At 39.2% G+C, this 11,334-nt stretch overlaps 1 protein-coding gene across 1 annotated transcript in view; it reads left to right on the forward strand.

Annotated features, from left to right (window-relative positions):
- The window catches only part of fd102C (forkhead domain 102C), a 44,064-nt gene extending 36,807 nt beyond the window's left edge, over nucleotides 1-7,257 (forward strand). Inside the window, exons 4-5 of the mRNA XM_017242807.3 lie at nucleotides 4,320-4,549; nucleotides 5,439-7,257. Coding sequence (XP_017098296.2) covers nucleotides 5,490-7,253 — 1,764 coding nt within the window. The 5' untranslated portion in view covers nucleotides 4,320-4,549; nucleotides 5,439-5,489 and the 3' untranslated portion in view covers nucleotides 7,254-7,257. The remainder of the gene's footprint in view (nucleotides 1-4,319; nucleotides 4,550-5,438) is intronic.
- The last annotated feature ends 4,077 nt before the right edge of the window (nucleotides 7,258-11,334 follow it).

The following is an 11,334-nucleotide window of genomic DNA, read 5'->3' on the forward strand; positions in this document are numbered from 1 at the left end:
ATGTACAAAATCTTATTCTAAAAAGTCTTCCAAATTAAACTTTTATTAATTAATCAAATAGCTTTCAATACAACCGACGTTCCTACTAGAAGGACTAGAAGCTTTTGTCCTCTACTCTTTAGCCATTGTAGTTCGACATATGCCTAGATGAATAAGCAGCGGCGGGCTTAGTGTTTTCTATTTTGTTTTGTTTTGCATGCGGTTTGTTAGAATTTATAGCGCATGCGCTTTTGGGAGCTTTGTAGAACTTCTGCACACTATCTGGTCGTGTTCCTACCTATTGCTTCAGTTCACTTACTTGTATATTCGGCGTTAATTTGAGAGGCTGCAGATCTTGCGTTAAATTTGAACTCCAAATAAATATTGGAAATTGAACTGAAACGTTTTTATTTATTCGACCGCAATTAAAAACTATTATTTGCGTCACCTTTTGGTAACCCCGAGGTAATTGCGCCCCGTTTTGGGTATTGTGATAATATCCATAATTCGCATTTGTTGTTTTTGTTGTCATTACCTCAGCTGGCCACGGACGTGCACGTCCACATCCAGGTGGAAATTGCTAAGCGCTCCATGAGAGTTGCTGCCCACTCTATGCTTTTGGATGGTACCATTGGTGATAAAATCTCTCCCATTCATTGCCGACTTCATGTCCTGTTGCATCCTTGCGAGCAATTAACACCGCACTGCTTCCGTTCCCGCCTCCGACTTGAATCGTGCATATGAGGCTGCGACCTCTAAGGCTCCGCCAGCTGACGTGTTTGTGATCCAGGATCGCCACGCTGAAGTAGTGTTCTTCACATCGAGCGTCAACCTTGTCAGCCTGTTTTGTGATTTAGCCAAATACAACTACCAGACCGTCTGCCTCTTGTGCAGAAAACGCGTTTTGGATGGGTAGTTTCTGGAGGTGGTTTTACCCCAGGGAAACTTCGTTAGGCTGCTTGATTCCTGCTGATTCCTCAACCAATTTGCACGATCGACTCAATTATCTTCTCCGAAAATTCTAGGAACTGGAAAGCTGCACTGATCCGATCGTTCAGGCTACTAAGGAGGAGCTTGATTGCGATACCCACTTCACCATGCACTACGGACATCTTGGATCGGGTTCATATTTCACAGGCCTTGTTTCGGTTTCAATCGCTTGAGCACAAGATATATCCAAATTTGAAGACCTAATATGCTGTGTTCATTAAAAAATACTTGGATCTGGGTCACATGTTTTGGTGCCGCAGGAGTTCCGAGGTCTTCCCTTATAACTGCTTCCTGAAGGACGACAGCTGCACTATTAAGCTGAGGTTTGTGTTGTCGACGGTTCGGCATGTTGTCCTTCAGGATTTTCCGACTTGGATGGACGACCTTATATCTGGTCTCCCAACGATAACTCAGATAATAGCCTAGACACCGACCTTTTTGAACAAAGGTCACTTTCAATTAAGGATGTAGTCTCATGTTCCGGCCTACTTTTAGAGGTTATTTAAAAAAAAATTTTTGTAATACAAAATAATGCGATAGTTTCAATTTTGAAATATGTTTTTGAAGGCATCATAAACTATTTGAAAATATTTTGTTTCTTGTGAAGTTTAATACACTTCACAGCATGCCAAAGTATGCATATAAAAAAAGTGGTAGGTTCTTGGCGTAAGTGATTTCGATTGCTAGAGTCATCCGAAACAAAAAATTAGAATAGATTATTCTTTAGTAAGCTGATGGCTCCATCCCGTACTAGAATGAAATATTTTCATCAATAAACAACAAAATGGCGAACTCACAAAAAAAAAATTAAAAAATATTAAGAAAAATTTATTTTAAATTAATGATTACCAAAAAACTAATCATTAAAAATAAATGATTCTATTACGGGACAGTTGTGTTACTTTTTAGAACAACATATGAAAATTTCAGCTAGATCGGTACCATAGAATTTTGTAAATCACCTGCGCCGCACACAAAAATGTCGTTCCGAGAAAAACACGGTTAAAGTTTAGACGCTACCGAGTAACTCATACTATTCGGTGTAGGCTCGTTCTCGATTATGGGCTGTATCTCTATATTATATATTTTTATACCCTTGCAGAGGGTATTATAATTTTGTCCAAAAGTTTGCAACGCAGTGAAGGAGACATCTCCGACCCTATAAAGTATATATATTCTTGATCAGGATCACCTCCTGAGTTGATATGAGCATGTCCGTCTGTCCGTTTGTCTGTCCGTCTGTCTGTCTGTCTGTCCGTTTCTACGCGAACTAGTCTCTCAGTTTAAAAGCTATCGACTTGAAACTTTGCAGGCACCCTTCTTTTCTTTGCACGCAGTATATAAGTCGGAACGGCTCGGATCGGCTATATCCTATAGCTGCCATATAACTGATTGATCGGAAATGGTATAACTTTGGAGTTAGAGTTAGAGTTAGAGACTTCAAATTTTACATGAGTGCTTTTTTTGGCAAAATAATACGACATGCCAAATTTCATAAGGATCGGCCGACTATATCTTATAGCTGCCATATAACTGAACGATCGAAATTGACCCAACTTTCGTGTTTTTGAAGATAGAAAGCTGAAATTTAGTACATATTCTATTTTTGGTCAGTTAATCCAACCCACCAAATTTCACAACGATCTACCGACTATATCCTATAGCTGCCATATAATTGAACGATCGGAAATGGTATTTGGTAGAAATATCAACTTTCGTATTTTTGAAGATAGGAGCTTGGTACTTTTTTTTAGATTTTTTATCGTAATTTATTGGTTTTATTATTATGTAATCATAAGAATCGGCCAACTATATCCGATGTTTGCCATATATATCCGGTTTTAACTGCAAGGGTATATCAACTTCGGCTCCGCCCGAAGTTAGCTTTCCTTTCTTGTTTATTGTATTTTTATTTAAAACTTTAACAGTACATTCTCAATAAACAGTACTTTCAAAATATGTGAAAAAAAATCGATTTTTTCAACGTCACACATCAGACTACATCCTTAAGGAAGTCAACAAGTCTGGCAGCCAAAATTCCAGAGTTTTTGGAGTCATACTTGAAATTTTATGATGGCAGCCAGTTTAAAAATACTCTTGGATTAGCCTGGGACCTTTCTGCTGACCTTCTGCAGTTTTCCTTTGAAGCCCTTCAGCCCACTATCAAACCAATCAATCCTATCTTCCGTCGCTCGGTTTTACGACCCGATGGGCTTGCGAGGTCCTCTCGTCTCGAGAGCAAAGATTTTATTGCAGAAGCTAAACAGGGAAAATTTGTCTTGAGATGAAAGCCATCCCCAATCCCTTGTCTCCTTGAAAAAGCACCCATCTAACTTCGCGCCAGAACCTTATTGGCTGTGGCTCCACCCAGGGACATCGTATCATTTCCTGCTTCATCAACTAAAAGAGTGGTCGCCTATGTCTACAAATCTTGTCACAGCATTTCTGTCCAGGATCTTTAGGAAGAAACCCATATGCTGTTCCGCCTCGTCCAGCGTACTAAATTTAAAGGAGAGATAAGCTCGTTAAAATTGCGCAGATTGGTTCCACCCTCAAGCCTGCTTGTCTTACTTGCTCCGTTTGTAGATAATGCTGGTTTTCTTAGTGGTGACTAACGACTGTGGAAATCTGTGTTGGATTTTGATGTCAACAAGTCCTTCCAAGAGGCCATTTTGTCACTTCGGCTATAGTGACTTACTTTCATAAAAAGAACCTACACTCTGGCCCTCGGGCGGTAATTGCAAAGATCCTTCCCAATATTGGCCTATTGGGGGGAGGCAGACCGTTTCAAGGGTTTTAAAGAAGTGCGTACGCTATTTTCGCTCTAATCCTCGTCTTCTGGAGCATATTATGGCCGATCCTACGACCGAGAGAGTTAAAGTGTTTCTAATCTTTAATGTAACAGGTGTGGATTTTTGAGGAGCGTTTTTCTATAAATTAAAGTCTTGAAACAAGGCCCCATTAAATGTTACGTGATAGTGTTCATCTGGTTCATTACGAAAGAAATAATTTTGGTGCTATCCAGGGAATTCTTTACAGCTTCGTTTCTGGGCGCTTCCAAACGATTTGTTTGTACGCATCGTAAGACCAGATATGGTTGGATAATGCTATTAATTATGTGCGTGCCAAGAATGAGCTGGTCGTGTCGAAGTAAAGATTCCTCAGCCTCAGCCACACGTCTCGTCTTGAGTTTTGCCTGTATCGGTGTGTATCGACGAATATTCGTGTGGCTATCGTGACGACATGTTTCGAGCAGTGGGCCCCGCGATACTTGGGTTCTAGGACTTGAGGACCTTGTTTATGCCACATAGGCTCAATTGTTAATTCCGGACCTCTTGTGTCAATTTCAGATTACCGCTGACTTAGACGACCTAGATCCCACTAACTCAAGCTCATTTCCAGAATGGCGGCTTTCAACATTCATCGAGCTGGACCGTATTGCCCCCAACTTTAATGGATTGGATGGGTGGGAGAGACTCTCCTTCTTGAAACAAGGTTCTGGTCGCGTTAGAAGGAAGAATATCTCACATTGCTGCAGCGGCGTTTCAAAAGGCGCACCTCTGCCCCGTCCTGTTTATTGGTAACGTAGTCCTGATGAAGAATGAAAATCTACCCCCCATGAAGTGACCTATAGCCAGGAGCTAATTACTAGTCGTGACGGAGTGAACCGTGTTGCCGAACTAAAGACAGCTGTTGGAAGCATAAAGCGATCCTTGAACGATCGGTGTCTAGGCTGTATCTGCTGTCCCTCAAGGACTTTGTTGAAGGGCCAGCCTTCAACGGAGGAGAATGGTGGGCCAAGCAGCCAAAGATAATAATGACTTGTCTTAAAGACTTTAAAGACAGATGAGCTTATCGGGCTTATCAGACTTTTTTATTTAACTTTTTGTCTCCCAGATTCGCATGCGCTTTGCTGGTATTTGTAGTGCATGGGATTTTGAATGATTTGTAGAACTGCTCTGCACACTAGCTCGTCATGTGTTTGTATGTGTCTTCCCCGCCTCGCCTCTTGCTTACGTAACAATAGACAGCTGCGTAGCTCGGAGCTTTCCTTGATAAGCTTCGCTTACTTGTTCGGCGTTAATTTGAGCGGCTGCAGATTTCTAATAAATATTGGAAATTTAAATGCAAATTTTTATTTTTTTGGCCGCATTTAAAAACTATTAATTTAGTAGCACACTTAATGAATCGGAACCGCCGGGATCCGTCGGATAAATCCGGACAATCGTTCTTTTTCGACTTTTTTCAGAATGCATTATACGAAATCGGTTAGATACTTAAGTATATTATCCATATGGATCGGTGAACTATATCTGATATTTGCAGTAATGTAATATGTTACAATAGAAACCACTAATGCCAAAGATCTATACGCTTTGGCTCTGCAGTTTCCTATATATATTGGGCTATATTGTTTTATTAAAAGTAAAAAGTAAATATTTATTTTTAATTATACATTTTTTTTTCAGGTTATGTTTCACGTGTAAAATCAAGATGTCATTTAATGCTATTGAATAAAAATGGAGAAAGCTGATTTCGATACTTTGCAGGCGACATCGGCCGAGCAAGACCATGACTTAACTAATACCATCAACCAAGTGGAGAAACAATTCTTATCTAATATTTATCTACAGGATTCACATAAGAACTTACAACAACAAGCCACTACTATGGCCCTAGAACAATACCGACTTCACCTGTATAACTATGCATTAAATATAGAACGTTTTCGATGTCCCCATTATGGTGCAGGTAGCAATGGATCAAACACAAATGTTCCATGGGTGACTTCGAGTCCTTATGGGCAGACCTCTGCCAGTATTCCGGCAGTTAACCGAATGGCTGCGCTTTCGACTATTTCATTTTTCCCACAAACCCAACGGCTTTTTCAGTCAGAAGAGCCTAAGCCTCAACATAGTTACATTGGTCTAATTGCTATGGCAATATTGGGCTCAGCTGAAATGAAATTGGTTCTTTCAGATATTTACCAATTTATTTTGGATAACTATCCATATTTTCGAAGCCGCGGTCCTGGTTGGAGGAACTCAATACGACACAATCTGTCATTAAATGATTGTTTCATTAAATCTGGTCGGAGTGCAAATGGAAAGGGACATTATTGGGCCATACATCCAGCAAATATGGAAGATTTTCGGAAAGGAGACTTTCGACGCCGAAAAGCCCAACGTAAAGTACGAAAGCATATGGGACTATCAGTAGATGATGGTGGCATAGACTCTCCCAGTCCTCCGCCCTTAGATCTTACAAGCCCGCCTCCATCTAGTTCTCAATGCTCAATGCAAGTATCTACCTTGGGATATCCACAAAACCAACAGTATATGGGTCAGATATTTAACCGAGGTACAATAAGTGGAATTCCCTGCTATACTGATCCAGCTCAAATCATACAGAAGCATTCGGTAATGCAACCACCGCACCTTCAGCAGCAGCAATCATCGCATATTGCGTATATTAACTCAACTACAACAACAACAATTGCCAATATGTATTCACACACACGAAAGCGTCAATTCGATGTCGCCTCTCTATTAGCTCCTGATGTGCAGATAGATGACAATGCCTCTGAAAACCAAGCAGCAATGGAAAATCCATCCACAACATCTCGAACCACAACTCAAACTCATCACACTTTTATTACTAAAAAGACCATACATAGAGAAGTTGTATTAGGACTGGAACCAGGGGATACAAGTGATGCGGAGGTCGATACGGAAATAGACGTAGAAGTTAACGTGGATGTAGTAGACGAAGTCATTAATCCACATCCGGATGTAATGCCTTACCCAGATGTCGATGATCAAGAGAAAACTAGAGAAGTAACGAACAACATATTATCTGGTGACGACAATATCTCGTACCTAAGTGATGGCAGGAGGTCATCATCTGACGCCGATGCAGATCATGATATTGACCTTGAGCCGCATAACTACTCTATTTCGAGCTGTGCAGGAAGATCATTTGGTAGCAGCAGTAGTCAACATGACGAGTCAAACTCATTAGAAGAATGTCCCACGAGGTCATGTAGAATTTCACCTACATCTCTCATATCATCCTTACCCAATTCTCGACATACGTCAAGCTTGGCCTTGACAGTTCCAAATGGGTATATTGCATTAAAGAAAGTAAACCCCCAAATACTTAGGAGATATTATGGCACATACATGGCGGCAACTTCGCGCCGTGCTAGCCTAGAAACTACTACAAATTTACAGATCAGTTCAATGACACCACCGTCAAACAGTGAAATAGTCACGAAAAAATAGAAGTCTCACGTACATTTTTCTTAAGAATTCAGATTGAAAAACAAAAATTCACTTCATTAATGAAAATAAAAAAAAAAAAACAATATACAATAAAATTTAATCAAATACCTCGAGTCATTGGTAAAAAAATGGTGGCAGTATCTTAAAAGGCAGTTAATAACGTATTTTTTTTTCATTTTACTGAATAAATTTTATGTATTTTCGTATCGGCTATTCTTATGTTTTATTTATGTAAAATAAATAACTAATTTAACTTATGAATACATTAAAATGACTATTAAGAATTGTTACAAATATTTGATTGTAAGTAGACGAAGAATCGTACATTTTATGCGGCGCTTTATTAAATCTTATCTATGTATATTGGTTTTGTCAGACGAGTTATGAGACTCTAAGAAACATAAGAAAAAAAGCCGACTGTTCTGGTGTGGTGTCTGGTGTGTAATATTGAAGATTTAAAAATGTTGGTAGGTATTCTTTATTAATACAGCATGCCTTTGTTGAAGGTGTTGAAACAGATTTTAACAATGACCAATAACCAAATTGACATTTTTGTGCTTTAAAATTATTCAGTCCGCTCAATAATTATATATTAGATTACCAGGTTGTGGCTCTTGGTGACTTTAATACAGTGGTCGGCAACCCAATACATGTATATGATTTTAACGCATTAGTGTTAGTAACGAATAGCAGAAAGTAGGCTGTGACCATGTCGTTTCACACATTTGGACTTACATTAAGTGTTTTAAGTTATAGAAGATACCCTCCAGATCACAGCATCAATCCAACCCTGAGGATTCATGACATTGATTTCGAAAACAAAAAAAAACGCTTGCCATTAAAGTCTCCAGTTGATTCATCCGTAAGGCTTTTCTGTTATATTAACTCAGTTATTTTATACAGCCTTGCACTCGTTTGCAGCTTTACGTTGTGTGCTGAGAAACTGCAACGCGGATCTATTCTAAATTCCCAAAAACACTGTGTAGAAACTTTTTTTTTCCTAAGAAATTATCTGTTCCTTTTCCTAATGTGAAGGAAATCATAAATAATTAAAATGAAAAATTGTATCATGTTACGTGTTACATGTAAATACTTTTGTTTGTTTATTTTTATACGTCAGACAGACAGCCACAATACACTACCATGAGGTAGTGTGTTGTAGTGCAAGGACGTTGTTACAAGTTCGTTCGTAGATACTAATTCGGCAGTAATTCGCAGTTTGTTTGGCAGTGTATAAGACAAATAGAGAAGTTTCAATTGCCCTTCCTTGTGTTGCATCTCATTAAAAATACCCTATAGTTGAGATATGACTCGAGTTGGTTACGGGTGTATACATATATGCAAATGCATTTTGATTTTATGCATGAGACCATGAAGCCAGACTCGGTGGAAGACTTGATACACGTCGGGGAATGTAGAGCTTCAAGATTCTCGATGTTTGAGAGCTAAGCATATGGTTCGATGGTTTCTTCGGAAGACAAATCGGTATGTCGGGATGGTATTGTAAGCTTTCAGGTATGGTGTAATTGATCTTAAAAGAATATTTCGACCGAATTGGACAATATGATGCTATCATTATGATGATGTATTTCTTCCAGACAAATAATTAGAAAAGTTATTAGACGACGTTAATAGCACAGTTTGGAAGTTTGATTAAAATTTTTTTTACAGTAACTAACCAATGCACTGCGATTAAACCCATAAACCAAAAATTAAAAAAAAACGGACAATAAATGACACTGCCTGCCAATTTTCACGGATATTGGAAATTAAAGCTTGATTTGTGATCTTTGAAACGAGACCCAGGCCAAACTGTTCGCATGCGCCGTTAAGGGCAGGCGACGTGTTTATACAGTCTAAGCTCTTCTACAGTACACAGTAATACTCCCCTAATCGGCAGTATTGAGAGGCTGGACAAAAACACTATCGTACCATGCAAATAGACCAAAAATTGAGAGCAGGAGTTAATTTTGATAGTATATTTAACATTTGCCACACATTGAAAAGTAAAATTTTACTTTGAAGTGTGGAAGGTTGCGGATATGCTTGAATTGGTCAATGTACTAAACGTTTTAGCATACCCTTACAGGGTCTCAAAAAAGTCTGGCGGTAAATTCGCTAGTTGGCGCTGAAAGCGCTTAGTTCTTGTCTTTTCTGATTGTCTTTTTTTTAAAGTCGTTCGTGAGTTATAGCGTCGCAATCATGGAGCAAAATAAAGAGACAAAATGGCATATTTTACAGTACTACTACTATACAGGCAAAAAGGCATCTCAAGCCGCCAATAAAATTTTTGCAGCTTATGGACCCATTTTTCACTTTCCATTTCCACCGCACAACCATGGTTTCAACGTTTTCGTTCTGGTGTAGAGGTGGTCGAAGATGCGCCATGCTCCGGAAGGCCTGTCGTCGAAAATTGCGATAAAATCGCTGAATTGGTCGAAAGAGATCGGCATAGTAGCAGCCGTAGCATCGGTCAAGAGCTGGGCATAACTCATCAAACCGTTAGAAACCATTTGAAGAAGCTTGGATTCACTAAGAATATATAGTGAATGGGTATATATGGGTGCCACACGAATTGACGCAAAAAAACATCTTTGAAAAAAAACATCTCGACGCAGGCGAATCGCTTCTAAATCGCAACAAAATCGACCCGTTTTTGAAGAGTATGGTAACTGGCGATGAAAAGTGGGTCACTTACGATAACATAAGGCGCAAACGGTCGTGGTCGAAAAGCGGTGAAGCGGCCCAGACGGTGGCCAAGCCTGGATTGACGGCCAGGAAGGTTCTTCTGTGTGTTTGGTGGGATTGGCAGGGAATAATCCACTATGAGCTGCTCCCCTATGGCCAAACGCTCAATTCAGACTTGTACTGCCAACAACTGGACCGCTTGAAGACAGCACTCATGCAGAAGAGGCCATCTTTGATCAACAGAGGCCGAATTGTCTTCCACCAGGACCACGCCAGGCCACACACATCTTTAGTGATGCGCCAGAAGCTCCGGGAGCTCGGATGGGAGGTTCTTTTGTATATACCGAATAGTCTGGATCTCGCACCAAGGGATTTCCACCTGTTTCTGTCCATGGCGAACGCGCTTGATAGTCTGAAGTTGGAAACAATAGAGTCCTGTTAAAAATTGGCTCTCCTAGTTTTTTGCCAATAGAGAAGCGAGCTTCTATGAGAGCTTTTTCGAGTCATCGAACAAAACGGCGCATATTTTACTTGAATCGCATTATTGTAACCAATAAAAATACCGCAAGACTTTTTTGACAACCTAATATAATCAAAAGTTGTCATAGGTGTACAACACAGTAAGAGACACATCTCCGACCCTATGAAGTATATACATATATATTATATTCTTGATTAGGATCAGCTTCTGAGTCGATATAAGTTGAAGTAAAGGAAATGACCCTATTTTGCATTTTTGAAAATAAAAGATAGAAACTTGAAACTTATACCCTTGCAAGGGGTATTTTAATTATAATTTGGGAAATGTCTCATTTTACATAGCACGCATGTACAGGGTAGCAAATTCTGCCGCAGCGGTGTCGGCACACTGACAGTGTGAGCACTCTCAAATTTTTTTTAGAAGCTCTCTCATTTGCTCTCATTTTGATTCATTTGACAGATCAAATTAAAAATCAAAATTTTTCCACAGAGAAAAATTTTCTCTGAAGTTGGGTTGGAACAAGTTTTCTCCATAGAAAATATAGATAGAGAAGCGTAGCTTTTCATTTTTTTAAGAACTCATGCTAGAAAAGCTTTCTTAGAAATAAAATACACTATTTTAGTTCCCATTCAAACTTTTGAAAAACGAAAAATGAAATAAAAAAATACGTTTTTTTCGCTCAGTGAATTCTCTGATCTCATTGTTTTTCTCTGCACACACTCAAATTTTAAACATGTGTTAGTTTGTCCCACCATTGTTTTAGAGTTAGAGAGTTCAAATTTTACACGAGATCTATACACGAAGACAGAAAGCTGGAATTTAGTACAGATTATATTTTTGGTCAGTTAATCCAACCTACCAAATTTCATAAGGATCGGCCGACTATATCCTATAGCTGCCATATAACTGAAC

The sequence above is a fragment of the Drosophila bipectinata genome, chromosome 4, assembly GCF_030179905.1.
Source record: "Drosophila bipectinata strain 14024-0381.07 chromosome 4, DbipHiC1v2, whole genome shotgun sequence".
Classification (NCBI taxonomy): domain Eukaryota; kingdom Metazoa; phylum Arthropoda; class Insecta; order Diptera; family Drosophilidae; genus Drosophila; species Drosophila bipectinata.